This window comes from Saccostrea cucullata, unplaced genomic scaffold (genome assembly GCF_032062105.1).
Source record: "Saccostrea cucullata isolate Sc308-1 unplaced genomic scaffold, CSIRO_AGI_Scuc_v1 ctg1456, whole genome shotgun sequence".
NCBI classification, from domain to species: domain Eukaryota; kingdom Metazoa; phylum Mollusca; class Bivalvia; order Ostreida; family Ostreidae; genus Saccostrea; species Saccostrea cuccullata.
In genome coordinates this window covers 174,204-192,801 of record NW_026923075.1, presented here as the reverse complement: position 1 = coordinate 192,801, position 18,598 = coordinate 174,204, and the positions used below count along the sequence as shown (strand labels likewise).

General features: G+C 35.6%; 2 protein-coding genes across 5 annotated transcripts in view; one reads left to right on the top strand and one right to left on the bottom strand.

The window, feature by feature from the left end:
* Positions 1 to 2,990: 2,990 nt before the first annotated feature.
* Positions 2,991 to 17,062, bottom strand: LOC134263083 (rho GTPase-activating protein 11A-like). 2 transcript variants are annotated; one of them, XM_062745390.1, is made up of 9 exons: positions 17,038 to 17,062; positions 12,227 to 12,305; positions 11,223 to 11,319; positions 9,987 to 10,557; positions 9,453 to 9,693; positions 9,265 to 9,356; positions 8,841 to 8,994; positions 7,228 to 7,324; positions 2,991 to 6,607 (listed from the first exon to the last, which is right to left on the bottom strand). In XM_062745390.1, the coding sequence occupies exons 1-9, from the start codon at positions 17,045 to 17,047 to the stop codon at positions 4,310 to 4,312; spliced, it is 3,639 nt and encodes a 1,212-aa protein (XP_062601374.1). In that variant the 5' UTR covers positions 17,048 to 17,062; the 3' UTR covers positions 2,991 to 4,309. The 2 variants fall into 2 exon arrangements, with proteins under 2 accessions (XP_062601374.1, XP_062601373.1); XM_062745389.1 differs by lacking the exon at positions 17,038 to 17,062 and adding an exon at positions 13,389 to 13,567 and having other exon boundaries at positions 12,227 to 12,309.
* Positions 17,063 to 17,070: 8 nt separating this feature from the next.
* Positions 17,071 to 18,598, top strand: part of LOC134263084 (ras guanyl-releasing protein 3-like) — a 46,752-nt gene continuing 45,224 nt past the window's right edge. For all 3 annotated transcript variants that reach the window (XM_062745394.1, XM_062745392.1, XM_062745395.1), the window contains exon 1: positions 17,071 to 17,177. The gene's annotated coding sequence lies outside the window, so the exon portion shown is untranslated. The remainder of the gene's footprint in view (positions 17,178 to 18,598) is intronic.

Sequence of the window (18,598 nt, the reverse complement as noted above, 5' to 3'; positions counted from 1 at the left end):
TTTTGTTGTTTGTGTGTGTTTTGGTTAATGGATTTAATGGTTATGTCAGTAGAAATTTTACCATCAAAATTAAATGTTATGTCTGTAAAAAGCTTGAAAGACACATTATTAAAGGCAAAATTAAAAGTTAGAAGTTGTATTTTAGGATAACAAAAATATAAAGTTTGAGGAAGATGCTCAAAGATATAGATTTTTTTGTCAAGGACATGGGTTTAACATACCGTTAGTATTTTCAGAAAGGCCTTGTCACAGGTATTTGAAATGTGTCCAGGGTTACAGTTTTTGTGACAGATGAATGCTTTCAGGAAAGCAGGGGAGAAAAGGTCATTGAATTGAATAACATTTGTTAAATTTGACTTAAATAAAATGAGACTGTATATTCTTGTATCATTAACTTAAATTTCAGAAGCTTGCCTCATTGTACAAATTGTTCAAATGAAGAGCAAATCAAACAAGAGGCCCAGGGGCCACAGCGCTCACCTGAGCACATCGGGCTTGAATTTACTCCCCCCTTCCAGGCGTTCATCATTTGAACAAACTAGAATCTACACTACCTCAGGATGATTCCATATAAATACCCCGGGTATCACTAATCAAATCTTTGAAGTACTTGAAAGGAAGATTTTAAAAGGTTTCCCTATATATCCCTATGTAAAACTTGGGTCGGCCATTTTGGCCCCACCCTATCCCCAGGGCCGGGGGTCATGATTTGAAAAACTTGAATCTACAATACCTGAGGATGATTCCACATGAGTTTCATCTTTCCTGGCCCAGTGGTTTGGAGAAGAAGATTTTTAAAGATTTTTCCTATATATTCCTATGTAAAACTTGGGTCAGCCATTTTGGCCCCATCCTTGCCCCGGGGGTCTTGATTTGAACAAACTTGAATCTACACTACCTAAGGATGATTCCACATGAGTTTCATCTTTCCTGGCCCAGTGGTTCTGGAGAAGAAGATTTTGAAAGATTTTTCCTATAGATTCCTATGTAAAACTTGGGTCAGCCATTTTGGCCCCATCCTTGCCCCGGGGGTCATGATTTGAACAAACTTGAATCTACACTACCTGAGGATGATTCCACACGAGTTTCATCTTTCCTGGCTCAGTGGTTCTGGAGAAGATGATTTTTAAAGATTTTTCCTATATATTCCTATGAAAAAATTGGGTCGGCCATTTTGGCCCCACCCTTGCCCCGGGGGTCATGATTTGAACAAACTTGAATCTACACTACCTGAGGATGATTCCACATGAGTTTCATCTTTCCTGGCTCAGTGGTTCTGGAGAAGATGATTTTTAAAGATTTTTCCTATATATTCCTATGAAAAAATTGGGTCGGCCATTTTGGCCCCACCCTTGCCCCGGGGGTCATGATTTGAACAAACTTGAATCTACACTACCTGAGGATGATTCCACATGAGTTTCATTTTTCCTGGCTCAGTGGTTCTGGAGAAGATGATTTTAAAAGATTTTCCTATATATTCCTATGAAAAAAACTTGCGTCGGCCATTTTGGCCCCACTTCTTGCCCCGGGGGTCATGATTTGAACAAACTTGAATCTACACTACCTGAGGATGCTTCCACATGAGTTTCATCTTTCCTGGCCCAGCGGTTCTGGAGAAGAAGATTTTTTTAAAATGCAATTAATTTTTAACAAATTCATGATTATCTCCCCTTGGAAAAGGGCGTGGCCCTTCATTTGAACAAACTTGAATCCCCTTCACCCAAGGATACTTTGTACCAAGTTTGGTTGAAATTGGCCCAGTGGTTCTTGAGAAGAAGATGAAAATGTGAAAAGTTTACGACGACAACAACGACAACGACAGACAACGGACAAATTTTGATCAGAAAAGCTCACTTGAGCCTTCGGCTCAGGTGAGCTAATTAACTGTAGGACATTAGCTTCATAATCATGTACATTTGATATTGATATATTGCTACGTATCAATCTTATTAAAATCAGACTTCTTAGATCTGTGCCGCATTCACTCTTATGCAGAGTGAATACGGTGCTGATCAAAGAAGTCTGATTTTAATTAGATTGGCTACATATATAAGGGAAGAAGATGTACGCAAAGTTGAAGTCATTTATCATAAAGTTGTGTTGTTAGTCTGCCATTAATATCTTTCTCTTTTTAAATATCAAAATATGAAGCATATACCCAGTATGTCAGTGTCATCTCTTCCTCAGGTGAGCAATGTGGCCCATGGTCCTCTTGTCTCTACAGGTTGAGGTTTATTTTGAGTTCAGTTCAAAGGGATTGCATATTATTTTGTGATAAAATCTCAGATACTGTATGTTTACTTTTTACAGTGGCTTTATAATTTAGCAGCTTTGATGTGAACAATGTTGCATTAATTTCAAACTTTAATCTTGGCCATAACATTTGAACAGTTTGTGATGGGGCTTTCATACATCACAAGTGTAGTATTGGTGACAAGACCTTTCCATTGATATTATTAATTAACATTTTTTACCCTTTGACCTATGAATTTGACCCCCTTAAAAATCAACCTTGGCCATATCAGCTTAGTGCTAATTAAGGCATAAATATTTCACATATGTATTCCTTGTGACAAGACCTTCTCTCAGATACCAACAATTTTGACCTTGACTAGAAATAAATTGACCTACTTTTGAATGTAAACTTGGCCAAAACTTATACATAGTTGATAATAGGGGCTTTCAATATTTGACCTGTATTTCTTGATGCCTTCCCCTGGATACCATTAAAATTTGACCCTTTCATCTTGACCTTGGAATTTGACCCATATTTTAAAGTTAAATCTTTGCCATAACTTTTGAATGGTTGGTGCTTGGGCTTTCATATTTTACAGGTCTAATCCTTTCTGTGAGTACCAACATTTTTCATCTCTTGACTTTGAGGTTTGACTTGAGTTGAGAGAAACCAACCTTTGCTAAAAACTACTCAGTGATGGGCACATAATATCTAAAGCATAGGAAACAAAAGTAACAAAAAAAAAGAAAATATCTTGTAATTTAATTGGTTTATTTAGCAAAACTATTTTGTAATAAAGAAACAGTCCATATTAACTAGTTTAAGGATGCAGAGAGGAGCAGATTTCGCTTGCCAGCAAAGGGAGATCACAGAATACAGAGAAAGAAGGGGCGGAGACAGATAACATGCATAATCACTATAGAGAATCAGGAGGATGTCCATCAAGAACAAAACTCGAGAATTGTATGGTACAAAAAATCATTCATTTCAGAGGCATGTGGTGTAAAATGCAGAGGTCTTTAGAACCGTATACAAGTTCTAAACAACATGCTTAACATGTTTCAAAAAATTAAACATTTTTTAAGAAATTAAGATTGACTTTATGATTAATTAGTAGAAAAAAATAGTATGAATCTTGCTGCAAATTAAAATTGAGACATGACAAGAATACGAGGAATTACAATACTGACCGATAAGACCTAACCTTAACATATGGGTAAATAAAAAATCATTTTATTCTCAAACATAAAAAGCTTTAAACATTTCACAATCAGAAAGGGAAAAAAATTAAAACCAATAGAAGAATCGGTATGCCTTTAATCTGATTCTCTTTACCAGATATAAAAAAAAAATACAGAGGCCTAGAAGTTACAGCCCAAGAACTTAGTCCATTCATGTTTTAAGTGGAAATATTTGCTCCTGTTCTTGGTAAAAAAAAACAAACCTGGTATTAAATAAACATTAACTGAATATGAAAATTGTCCTCATTTCATATTTGCAAAAAATAGTCTGTCAAGGATAAAATCTTACCTTATAACCAGAGGTGTAAAATTTCATATTAATTAAAAGCAATAAAAATAGTTAAGTTATTAAATCTGATCAATTATACACGAAGGAAAACTCACTGTAATAAACTGTATAAAGACGAGTCAACATGGTAAAAGGAAATAAATAATGTTCAACTGGCAAGGTACTGTTATACATATAATGTATCTAAAAGGAAAGAGCATGATTGCTATCATCTATTTACAAAGTTCCTTATAAAACTAAGTTATCAATATTAATAAAATAGGATTACAACCTATGTATAAAATAGCACAAAAAGCATGTGATCAATTAACACATATTCCACTGATACTTAGAAATCCTTGAGGATTCTGCATGCAACATTTAAAACATACCCTGTCATCATAAGTCACTCAGAATTCATGAATATTTACAAACTGTATTTATTAATACTTTGTAGTATACTTTGTCCCTTTTGATTCCTAAAGCATGTCAAGTCCATGATGACACTACAGTTGTATGCATATATACTACAAATTATGAGAAAGAACAATGAATTTCAATAATTTACATTCCATTCATCTCATCATGGAGATATTCTGGAACTGAGGCCGGGAGGGAAATCTTGTGTTGTGTACGACGAGGTGACATGGAGTGTCGTCTGCTCAGAGCTGGTGACCCTGGTGATGATCCGAGTCGTTTGACTGCTTTAATGGGTGACCGTGGGGAACAGGTCGTCTGGGATCTTTGCAGCATTTGTTTGGGGGTCAGACCTGCCGGGCTCCTGAGAATCACACTGTCCCCAAGGGGCTGTAAAATTTTAGGAAGCTTTGCAGTTTTTACATTATCAATAGTCTCTGATTTCAGCGGAGTTCCAGTAAGGGTATCAGATATGGAGTCTTCTGATTCCTCTTCTTTAATGGACTCTATTGTGGAAACATTCTCTTTATTTTGTGGATTCTCTTTAATGCTGTCTTCACTTGTTTCCATTGGTTCTTCTGGTAAGGGTGTAGCAACAGCAGCTTCAAACACACTGTCATCTATCCTGGTATCCTTGAACTTGTCTACTTTAGGAGTATCACCATCCTTTGCATAGTAAATACTGGGTCGTCTGACTGGTTTTCTAAAATTCGACCCCGTATTTGGGGTATCAACATTCGTGACAGTGGCTTGCTCTGTGGGTTTGAGTAGCTGGGTAGAGATGGGAAGTCTAGCCTGTCCCTTACTGAGGAGTTTATTAGGATGACAGTCACTTTTCTTGTTGGCCAGAGATTCTTTCCTGGTCAGCATTGATGGTAATTTAAGTGGTGAAGCCCCTGCTTTCCTGGAGACACAGTTAGGAAATCTTAATGGTGAATTGTGCCTCTCAACTAGGTCTGCACTTGCTATATTCTCTACTGCTTTATTCGCTATTGCAGGAGTGATGTCCCCAGTTTCAAACTGTTTTATACTTGCTGCCACTCTGCCAGCATGTTTTACTTTCAATTCCAAGATGCTCTCCCTTTTAGGCTTGTGGAATTCAGCTTGTTTAATTCTTGGTGGTGGTGGTCCCATTACTTGAAAGTCATCATCTGATGTCTTTTTCATTCCTTTCTTGGATATGTATCCTGCTCTAGATAACAGATTATGTGTTTCGGTGGAGATTTGTAGATTGGGTGTAATATTTGGCTGTCGTTTTGATGCTGCATTATACACACTCTGTGATCTGCTTATGCTTAATCTTGGTTTGTCTCCCTTGACTAGATTTGTAGAAGATAAGGATTTTCGGATTTCTTTTTCATCTTTGTTCTCAGTTACACTAGAAGGAGCCCCAGCACTCAGGATGTTTTCAATGACATCCATACCCAAATTACCATCCAAAAACTGGTCAGCATCTTGACTTGAGCTTGCATCCATGACTCCAGACTCATCAAACATTGAGCCCTTCCCACTGTCAGTAGATATGGATCTCTGCATTGCCTTTTTCTTCGTTTCTGGTGAAGCACTGACTGACTGCTGTCCACTCAGTAGACTATCTGTACTGTCACAAGTTTGAAACTTTGGATTTTCAGTAACCTTTTCACCATCTTGTGTTTTACCAACTAGTAAGGACTGGGTGTCATTTTCAGTTTTCAAGGACAGATCATTGATACTCAAACTTTTCCTGAAAGACTGGGAATTAAGGTTTGATTCCAGAGCTTGGATATCTTTCAAAGTTTCTTTGACGGAACTTACTTCATGCTGTCTCTCATGTTCATTTGATTTATTAAGGCTTGTGCTTTCCATGTCAGCAACATCTGGGACATACAAAGGAATTGGGTCACTTATTTCAGACTTATCTAACCCAAAACTTCGCCGCAGATTTTGGACCTTCCTTGGCTCTCCACTTAAAAGTCCAGCTTTCAGTGAGTTAGGCCGACCTCTTCTCAGAATTTTAGTTCTTTTACTTACATTTAGACTTTTATCAAACACATCTGATCTGTCCACACTAGAGTCTGACCCTAACCTTGAACAGTTAACAGAGGAATCTGATAAACAAGTTCTAACAGGTTCTCCACAGGTTGACGATCTGTTCCGATTGATTGCTCCATCTGAGCACACCGAGGATAGAGTTGTGGTGTCTGCCTGTGACATGTCAACATCTTCTGAGCAGATAAAACCTTCGTTCAGTGAGTTCCTGTCATCACAGACAGAAATAATCGACTGATCTGGACCAAACGTGAAGTTGGACTGATCTACATTGAGTGAACCATTGGAGACATCTAGTGCTGTACTGGACGTGTTGACATTGTCTGGACCGGGGCTATTAGAATCATCATCGTCCTGTCCTGCCAGGCGCTGACCAATGCTATCAGACATTTGGGAATCTGATGAGATTGCCATGGGCTGAAAAAAAAAAAAAAAATTCAATCAATACATATGAAGAAGATGAAAGAAGAAGACAGACTTACATGTAATTTTCAGAGTTTTATATACCATAAACATCATTTTCTTACAAGTCTTCGGCAAATCAAAAAATTAAAATCTCAGGATTTTTATGATAACACAATAATATTACAATGATACAATGAAGAACTGGTGCACAACTTTGCATCTATTACTGTTTTAATTCTATCATAATTGATACCGGATTGATAATTTGAGGTCTGAATAGGTCTCTGTTAGCTTAAGATATGATCCGACTATATACAGTTACATGAATAGAAAATCCACATATCAAAATGAGATCATCATCTATTCTGCAGACATTTTAATATAGTTTATGCCGTTTTTACTCGTTATATGTTTCTTTCTTTTTTTTTTTGTAGCTATAATGCAAATTCTTGTGTAAATACAAATCTGTTGGCCTATAAATGATGCAAGTTCTGTTTTGTTGTTCCTTTTTATCCTCTAATATACCCCAGTACTTGATTTATCTCCAAATTCGTGATAATTATGGACACATTTCAAAATAACAAGGGTAGCATTATAATGAGACATAGCCATATTTTTTGTTCTTTATTTACCTGGTTATCCCCCTTTCCTCCACTAAATCGCCTGAAAATTCCTTTACTTTTATTCTTCTTGGATGCATTAGGGATAGATATGCTGGAGCTGGATAACCTGTTAAGAAAAAATGATCATATTGATATATGTTGGAGTGTTTATTTTGTGATGTTTGATGAATAGTAGACTCAAAGCAGAGAGCAACCACAATCTGTAGTCAATGCATGATGCAAGATCATTAAGGCCATGCAAAGTGAATTCCTTGGTTCTCAGGCCTTTTTTCAAGATAAATGATGAGGGAAGGAGGCTTTTTTTTAAGGTCTTCCGTTTCCAACGGAAGACCTTCTACTGATTCTGTTGGTAAAGATTATTATTCTTTTTTTTTTCTTCTACTTCCTAGACGCCAACTTTGAGGCCTCATATCTCACTCATTTCTCAACGGATTTCGCTCAAATTTTCAGAGATTATAAACGTTTATAAACTCTATCAGAATGATGACTAAAATTTCAAAAAGTCACTTCCGGTTTTGAGTTATTCCCCTTTAAACGAAAAATCATAGGCTTTCGTTTCCGGATAAAGGCTCAGAGACCACAAAAGCTGGAGCAGAAATTTTACTTGTTTTAGATAACAGAAGGATTGAAGTTGTGCACATTGGTTTTTGTTTTTCGCTTTCTGCATTCAAAATGGCGCTATATAGGGGTCAAAAATTAGAACGCCTAAAAGAGCGAAAATTTACAAATATTTTCCTTTTTATCTTGAAAACTAAAAATATTTTGTTAAGACATGTTGAATCAAAGTTTTGCATAATTACAAGCGCTTTCATTTGATATCATTAAAAAGGGGCTGGCCCCTAAAATTAGGGAACTAGGGCCCTTGAAAGTTTTTGTTTAATATCTCAAAAAGTATTGAGAATTTATAATACGTCAAATAAGCAAAGTTGATCAAAATGTCAAGCTTTATCTAATGAGGTTATCAAAATACGTCCGGGGACGTCACTTCCGGTCAAATCGGAAGTAGTCAAAAATTGCATATTTTTGTTGTTCTTGACAGGTTTTTGGATATCATATGTCACTGGAAGCTTAAATCTTAATTTTGCGTCCATTGACGGTACTTCCGGTCAAACCGGAAGTTGCCAAAAATGGCTTGATTTTGCAAAAATGAACAAAGATTTGAAGGATTAAACCATTTTTCGACTTCATTACTCTTTTTTTTTCAAATGAAAGTTACTTACGGTCAAACAGGACGGAAGACCTACTCGTTGCTTTGCAACGAGCTCGGCTCTAGTTTTTTTTTAACTTTTTTATTGCCCCCAAAACATGATGAGACAGGTGACTTGTTCTTTTTATTTCACTGATTTAGCAATAAAAAGGGTCAATGAGGCACCCTTGGAAAAGATGAGGGAGGGCCTGAAAACCAAGAAATTGATTTTTTTATGGCCTTATGTCCATGAGATGAACTTCTCTATAGAATATCAAGCATTATCATATAAAGCTGAAAAAATTCAAATCTTGTATAAACTGTTTCATGTTTAACAGAAGTATCCTTTTGAATGTTTTTTAGACTAACTTTTTTAAAATCATTGTTTTGTATTATTAAACTAATATTTTGAATGTTGTCATGTACTTTCACTTACTTCCTTCCTTTCCTAGCACTCGCAGGACTAAATAAGCCAAGCTTCTTTCTTGCAGTTTTGTTGTTGCTTTGACAAGGTGTAGCACTGAAGGCCAGCTTGTTTTTGTTACTGAAGGCAATACTGGGTGTGTTCAGAGTACCAGCTCTCTTCATTTCTGTAAGAAAAAAATCAAAATGTTGAGGAAAAAATACACTTTAATTTGCAAGAATTTATAGTATGGGATAACTTAGAAATTAACAGGGGATAGTATAAAGGAGAAAAGATATTGGCTATTCTCTGAAAACTATCTTTACCTGTCTGATGAGTTAGATATAACTATTCTTGTACTTAAACTACAGTAATTCTCTTGTATCCATTCTGGGTTGTATCATTATTGACAATAAATACATGAATACTATAAGCAATCCTTCCTCCACAGACTTACCATTGATATCCAATTTCTTGACAGTAGATGCTGGAGTGTAGGGGGTATTTGCAAGAGTTGCTTGGTTTGGAAGATTTTTCAAAATTGCTTTCCTGTAAAAGGAATTAACAAATTTTATAGATAAAGCTTAATTGTTCCATTTTTTTATGATGAAGAAAATTCTGGCCCAATATATTTTATGTACAAACTTTTTTGAAGCTGAGAAAGGCATTTCTCCTGATGCTTTCCTTTTCCTGATAACCACTGGGGTTGCTGTAGCAATATCTGTGTGTATGGTCTGTAAGTTGCTGGAATTGGCCTTGTTGCTGATGTGACTTTTGTTGCTGTACTGACTCATGGTGCTCATGTTGCTTGACTGACTTGTATTTGACTTGCCATCAGTACTCCTCCTCCATTTGGTCACACTTTTAGCTATAGTGCTAATTACACCTAAAAGCAACAAGATATATAATATATGTATTTTTATTTTACTGCATGTATATGACTCGAATATTCAAATTACTAATGTTTATTTCAAATACACAAGAATTCATATGTGTGTTACTTTGACAAATTTTGTCATAAAAAAATGGGAAACTCCTCTTTCAAGAACCCAGAATATTAGTAGTACATGTATATTTATGGTGTTTATTCCCATGCAAAATTAAAACTCTATCTATATTTCAGCTTACGAACGAAGGTCCAGGCATGTTTTGAGCCTTTAATACATTTGACATCATTACCTTGAAATGACCCTGATCTTTTCCGCCGTTTCTCTTTCTTTTTAAGATCCCTGGACTCCTCCAGTGTATCACAGCTTGCATCCAGCTCATCATCAGTTCCAAAAATCTCAGTGATGAGAGAAGCCTTCTCATACACCTCAGGTGATACCATGCCTATCATAGAAGCACTTCTGATTAAAACCTCCACAATGGCTGTCTGAACTTGCAGTAACTTCTCCTCTGAAGAATTCATTTTTTCTGTCTTGTTGTTTAGATGCATGATGTTGGGTGCCAATACTACTGCCAGATTGGTGGCATCCATTTTGTTTTGCTCTGCACAATTTGCCACATCTGACAGCAGAAGCATGAAGTAGCGGAGCGTGCTGAGGTGTTCCCCCGGTAACAGTAGACAGAGAGACAGAACCGCCTGGGTGGAGACATCGGAGGGGTCAATGTGGTAACATTTGATGAAGGAGTCATGGTACACACTGGTCAATAAAGGATCAGGCAGCTTCCGGAAGAACTGTTTGATCAAACCTGTCACATCATAAACATTAGCACCATGTACTCCCTTTCCATTCTCAATTTGTTGCTGGAAACAAAAACAAAAAAAAAATGATTGATTATACAACTATATAAAAACATTGACTGTTCAAAGTGCCCCCAATCTACGGTACACTGGAGGTCATGATTTCAACACACTTGAATAAACATTATCCTGATTATCTGGGGATTCTTCCAAATAAATGATTTATTGTTAATGTGTGAGTCATGGATTTTAAGAGACTTGAATCTACACTACCTGATGATGCTTTCATAAAAAATATGACTAGACCAGCTCTCACCCAACTCAGGGTAAAAATTATTGGGTTGGTAGGTAGGTTGGAAAATCTTTTTTCCAGAAAATTAAATATATTTGTTGATGGCATAAGAGAAGTAAAAAGATTTTTTAAAAAATATTTCATGAATGTTTACTTATAAGTAAATTAACGCCCCTTGAAGGGAGGACATGGCCCTTTATTTGAATAAATTTATAAACCCTTCCCCTAAGGATGCTTTGTGACAAGTCTAATTGAAATTGGTCCAGTGGTTCTTGAGAAGAAGGGAAAGGTGTAAAAAGTTTACATACACCCAAGCCTGAGCCAAGACAAATGGATAACAGACACCTTTTGATCAGGAAAGCTCACTTGAATATTTGACTCAGATGAGCTTAAAAATATAAATGATGCCAACCTTCTTTTTTTAAAACTGAGTTACCTTGAGCTGTTTCTGCCGACTGACAGCCCCCGACTTTCGGAACAGTCCTTCTTGTTCAATGTTTTCATGAATCAGGGATGCTGCATCCACAAGCAATCTACAAACACCAAAAATATTCCACTCAAATTAGCTTCAAAATTTCTGGGAATCCATTACTCAATTTTTTGCTTACTAAAATACTCAATATAATTTTGGTATCTTTTAAATTACTTGTGAATCAATGGATTATAAAAGACATTGCATAAATTCACAATTAAAATTTAAAGTGGAAAAATTGTTTTGTATTCATAAACAATACTAAATGCATAATTAGGGGTGAAACGATACACCTCCTTCATGGTTCGATACGTATCGTAAAATTTAGTCTCGGTTCAGTTATTTTCGATACGATACATTTTGATAGAAGGAAACAAATACAACCATTGTTTCATGCTTTATTTTACTTAATCTAATTTATGTGCAAAATGGATAGAAGAAATCAATTTAATTGATTTGACAGTAAAAAACTATTTTACAAACTAAAGGTCCACAAAAATTTACGTTTTTGAACTAATAATACAGGGGAACATGTTTATACCTTATGCTAAACCCGACTGAATGACGATCCTGATCGAAAAACAAACCGAATCGAAAATAGAGATTTTGTACCATGTATCGAACCGAGAAAAAATACCACAGTGAATCGATACCGAGGTGAACCGTTTCACTCCTATCCATAATCTAGAAAATTTAAAGCAGAAATGTGAGAAAACAAGTCTAACTTGCAAGTGTTTTTAGTCCATTAACAATAATAGAGCTCATGCTCATGTTTACAAACACAGATGAATGAGGTAATGTAAAGAATGTTTTTGTCATTGAATTTTAAGAATTTTCATGCAAGTTTGATTGCTCATTAGACATAATTAAAATAAGGGAAGTTTAGAATTGTTAACAAAACGAAAACATAACTTTGTCCACACCTCTCTAAGGCTATATTTACTAAATGTATAGTGAGGAACACTTACTTTGGAACATATCCACAGTCTGCTATGTAAACACATGGCACTAAAGACAGGAAATTCCCAAATATATCCCCATGGCCATCTCCCTAAAAAGTTTTAAGCATTTTAGTAAACTGTGTAGTAGTACTAGTACCCGTATACCATTAAATAGATAGAATGTTCTATCGTTAAAATGATATTGTCCTACGGACCCGGTTTAACGATAGAATTCGTTCCGTGTATTCGTAATGTAGCAAAAGAAACACGGGCGATAACTCGCATAGTGCATTTACTAGGAAGAATCTAGAGAGTTCCGAATGTAAACATGGCAGGATTTGAATCGAGAGAAAAACGTTGAGAAAATTATATTAGATTTTCGTATTTATATATATTTTTTGGGATAAAAGGCATAAGCAATCTCAAAAAGGTTTGGTTTGATAAATTTGGTAGTTATTTCCAGTGCAAATCATTTTATATTCTTCAAAATCATTTCGGAGCGGATCCGCTCCGATTTGCTACATTACAAGTATATGGGACGTATTCTAACTGTGGTGAGGGCTTGTACCGAGACACAGTTAGATTATTCTAACTAACCGTTAAAATGCTTGGAATAAGTTTTCTATAATATATTAAGTATAAGCTGCCTTGTGGTCATGCAAAACAGTTATTAGCGAATGTTATTGCATTGTGTATTTCGGTGAATATAATTCTATTGATCAACAAGACATTTTCCTCTTGGTCATTTAGCAATGTTAAGTATTCTGAATGTAAATGGACATTAATAAAATAAGAAAAATACCACTTTAATAGTTGTTGAAATTCAAAACATTACAATACATATCACAGAGCACTTAGAAATATTGGAGGATAAAATCTTATGCCTATATATCCAGCCCGAATTAAGAATTGAGATTTGGCTCTGTTGGATATTTGGACTGTACAGCTGAGGGTATATTCAATATCCAGCTGAGCCCAATCTCAGTGGAGATCTTCAGGGTCGTGATCGTGCTCTAACTATAGAATTTTAACTTTTTAATAGAATCAAACTCTTTGTGAGAAATGCTTCGTTTATTTGAAATGCAATATTGAGTTCTATACAACAGTAAAGTTTACATCATTGTTAAAATAGCCTTTTTAAAACAACAAAATATCACACAATAGGAAAACAAAGTGTTATACGACATACCTGATTCTTCAAACAACCCTGTCGTTTTAACTTTTTGCCTTTCGGTACCTTTATTCCAAGTTCTCTTAAATCTTGTTTGACAAGAGCTTGAACATTTTCAAAGCTATCTATTTGACTAATGAGCTTCATCGATATTTCCATTTTCAGCTCCCGTCCATGTCGGCCATATTCGCTTCAAAAGTCGCTCCGCGCAATATGATTGGTCAGAAAATATTACGTCAAATTTGAAACAGAAAGTATGGAGGGCATTGGGTTACATCTAGGCAGGGGCCTAATGATTTACGTGAACTAGCATATATAAGTCCCTGCCAAAACCTTTAAACAGTTACAAGTCAACTAAGAAATTAACATTTATTAGATATAATAATTTCTACCATATTAAAGAGAAACTAGGCCTATTTTTTTCAGAATAAAAATGTCATAGCATCTGTAACGTTGACCCGGGTTGAAAAAATGACCCACGTTGAACATGCATGTGTTGGATACCGAGACCAAAGGCCTCTCTTCCAAATGACATGACTTTACAATACAATATAATTTTACAATACAATATAATTTTGGATAGGTTCTAGAACTGAATATATAAAATTTAAAACGTAAAAAAAAATTAACCATCTTAATTCGCTAGCGAAGATGAAAATTAACAAGATTAATTGATCATTACAAAAACTTAATTCACACAACTCGGAATTGAAATATATCGATGATGTATAAAATACTAGTAGATGTTTTCATTCATAAACCAACACATATGTTGGTTCGCAGTCTGATTAAAACCAGCCCCCTCCTCGTCATTCAACTCGAAATTATAGACATCACAGAGACTACCGCGTCGGTTTCATATTGATTAGGGCATTTTAAGGGCTATTCACAATATTACCAACATCAATTAAATTGTATGACAAAGAAGATAATTAACTTTTCCATTGTAAACTTTCTTTTTAAAAAAATAATTATATCCCGTTATCACCTGCATATATGGTATTTACATCACCAACTTTTCGATACTTTGAAAGAGCATGTTGCGCATTATACTCGTATAGTAGTATAAGATATCATACACGCCATCCTACTAGCTTGGGCTGGTGAATTAACTCTTTAGCTCAATTGGTAGAGCACTTGACTGGCAAGAACCCCGGGTTCAATCCCCAGCAGAGGCACAAAGTTGACTCTGTTACATTTGGCGCCCACGTTGGGAACCGGGTGTTCTCTGGCGGGTGAGAGTAATTGCCCCTAAAACTTCGCCCCACCATCTTCGCTAGCCAAGGGTTTCTGATACGCTACTCTCCTCATAAACCCTTGGCCTACGGTGTTCATAGAAATCGGGATTTTTCTCCAGAGTTCTGATTGGATTTCAGTACACCCAGGTCGACCAATCAGCAATTGTTTTTTGTAAATGACGATATTTGCATTCGGGATACATCTTCACTCTTTAATCTCGGAAATGACAACGATCCGTAAGATAACATTCAATTCTATGAATAGCCATGGAGTCATCCAATATCTTCTAAATATGTGATAAAGAATCTATATTGAAGTTTTAGATTTGTTCTATACATAATAAATAAACATAACTCAATTGTTGCTTCTTAATTATTCTTCAAAAAAACTTCGATTTAATTTTTTTAACACGTGTCTTTATTTCTGGCGATGACGCAATCTGTGCGTACCTGATAGATTCGAGATCACGTGACCGAAAACAATCCCGTCTTTTGACTTTCACCGTATGCCAAGGGTTTATGAGGAGAAGAGCGTATCAGAAACCCTTGGCTAGCGAAGATGTCGCCCCACAGGTGTCGGCACTCCAAAAGAGATGAGGACATCTCATTCTCTGGAGGGGGACAATGTAGTAGTATAAAATACACGGCATCCTACTAGCTTGGGCTAGTGGGTTAATCCTTTAGCTCAATTGGTAAAGCACTGGACCGGCAAGCCAGAGGTTCAATCCTCAGCAGAGGCACAAAATTGTCTTTGTTACAACTTACACTCATACGACCGATCAGTTTTAAAACTAAGACAGCCTACTGATAGATAAGTGGATGTCGGAGATTTCAACAATCTCCGGCATTTAAACTGTATTTCGTAAATTCTATGGTCATAATGATGACAATTAACGGACAACGGAATGTTCCCTTTAACTGTTCAATACATAGGGCTCATGGCGGGTATGTCCGATCAACAGGGGATGCTTATTCTCTTAGGCACCTGATCCCTCTGGATTTTTGGGGGTAATCTAAATTTTTTAAGGTCAAAAGTTTTTTTTGAAGTCATATTACAGCGGGCGGAAATAAAAACAGCCTGAATGGAAAACTATAGAGAATATTATCTTTTGTAATGAAACATATGGAGATAACGAACAGTTTTCAAGATCGAAGAGTCCATAAAACTATACAAAATAGGAGCAAAGCAAAAACACGGACCTCCAAAACATCACAGGTGGGATCAGGTGCCATTGAAGAGTGAGCATCCCCTGCCGACTGGTCATACCCGCCGTGTGCTCCTTGTCATGAACGAGAAATAACGGAAAAATCCGTCGTCAGTTCAGTGTATAAAATAAAATAATGGACTAAGAATTATAGTCTATATCGTATGAAAAAATGTTAGTCAGCATTTGACTCAATACATGTAAACCGGCTTATCCGTCGCATTTTATCCCTTATTATTTAGGTAGGATTCTTCTCTGGTTTCTGACTAGATGAAATATTCAATTTATATTTGCTTATATGTCTTATATATTTAGGTTAAAGAGATTTAAAAGACCATATTTTTCTTTAAATCACAATTGTACAACTTTAAATGTGTGGTAAATGATGTTCGAAAACTATATTTTTGGCGGAATGGTGGCGTATGAAAATATCTTCTTTTCTGCCTCTCAAAATTATTATAGAACAACGAATTTAGTTATCATTTTTACACAATCAAAGACTTGAACTTTTTAAATTTCAAATGTTAGCTAAATTAATGACAAGGGACTACAGTTTTAAAATATATCAAATAAATCTTTTTTTCCAAACAAACAACAATTGTTTTAGCTTTAAAAAGCTTCCTATCTAAGTATAGATATGAGCCAAAAATCCGTAGAAAGTGTTTTTACTCTCTAAGTTAAACGGTAAAAACTTTTTGTTTCTTTTATCATTTTGTATCTCTATATGACCTCTTTACCACATGTGAAAATACGAAAAAATTAAATATAGGGCGCATATAAAAATAACTTAAATATCCTAAAAATTTAAGAAAATAGAGAAAATTCGGATTAGCCAAATTCCATTTTGTGTACCCTATACGGTAATATCTTTTTATTCAAAAAGAAAAAAAATAATCTTTTGAAATAGAAGACCGCGTCGCATGATTGGATCGGTCATTTTTATTCTTAATGTCCAGGGAAAAGGTAATGACCTTGACCTGACCTTGACTCTAATATAAAACGGTCAAAACTAACCTTACTGAAACCATCACTTAGTATTATTGTCTTCTTGATTGTGTGAAAATTTCATTAATTTTTAAATACAAGAAATACGGTTTTGTGTTAGAAGAATCCTTCCTTGATAAAATATTATGAGAACATATGAAGTATTTTTAAAAACCGTTTCTATTATCATTTTCGTCGTTCTTGTTTATTGTTTCGCTGATGAAATTTTATAACGCGCACTGTCCTCCATAGTTTGCTGTTTATTTTCCTGGTCATTCGAGCGTTGCACACTGACGCAGATTTTGCTGAACATCCGTGATCATGATTTGGAGACAGCAGACACGATGGAGAAGGGGCCCTGCAGCAGATGAGATACTTGGGTAAGATCATACTGTGTATGCACCGATTCGGATGATTGCACTCCCATGTTTATCATAATAATGTAATTGCATGCAGAATTAAATGTATTTACGAAAATACGACAAGGTGAGGCTACCGTAAGTTGGAACTAAGACTTATCATCAAGATTTTCTGTGATGATCACGTTACAACCTTGTGTGATTAATTATTAATGTCTCTGGTTTTTTTTTAATGTATTACAATTGTGGTTGGCATCACCATTGGTTCAGCAATGTTTTTCATTAACAAACATTATTAACAAATTAAGGCAGGTTGAAATTTATTCAAGACATTACTGCTACTCTTTTACATGTTTATTAGCTTACTTCTCTATCAGTTTGCTAAATGTATATGTTAGGCCAAACGTTAGTTTAATAATATGTCTGATGGTGACCCGATATATTAGGGTGAGCAGAGTTTCATTTTTTTCCAATGATTATAATTATTCCACAATTCTATATTATAATTAATGTTTTGCATATTACTAAAGTTTTCAGTAAACTTGTTAAATAAGACTGCATTTTTGTATGTTGGTGGGTTGATTTGTCAATGTGCTTAAGAGAAATGATGTAGTTTGCACTAGGAACAATGACAATTGTGCTTTGATTTGTAGAAATGCTCTTTTTGCAAGTGGATGCGCTGCCTTGCGGTGCCCTTCCTTTCTTTTTTCAATGATATTGATGGCAAATAGAAATATTCTCAATTTTAACACACTGACCATACATCAAGATTGAGATTGCAAACTTCTCAGATTTTCCGACAACAATGGAAATACCCAAGCTATTTAAATGAGGAAAATATTCTTCACATACAAAGATGTGTGTTTAGTGAGGCTGCATAGTTTTCAGGCATGAAATGTAAGAAACGAATTCAATTTAGAGAATTCATGAGGACATGAACTATAACACTTCACGCCTGCATATTTCATGAAGCTCATAAGCTGAATCTCCATGAAAAAAATTAGGGTCGTACTCAAACTATAGATATTAGAATCATGGTCTAGTAATAATAACATTCATGAAATCTTTTCAAGAAAGTAACAGGATTATATACCATATTGATAATGGAGGCATCCTCATGAAGAGTGAAATTCAAGCCTCCTCGTCCCCCAGCCTTAGTAACTTTTCAATGCCGACCTGATTTGTGCTCTTTCTAGCCAATGTCCTCAGATGAGTGGTCTATGGGCCTCTTGTATTATTGGGTATAACAAAACAGTTGTTGACTAGGGCATCACACAACAGTTGATTTGTTGGATAGGTGCCCCCACTGTTGATGCCTGGGCAACAGTTTGCACACTGGACCAATAGATCCACTGTAATAGTTGTCCTTATTCCCAGTTAATGACTGTACAGTAAACATGCTAATAACGAAGTGCCAGGGATGCTAGACTTTGCTTCATTAT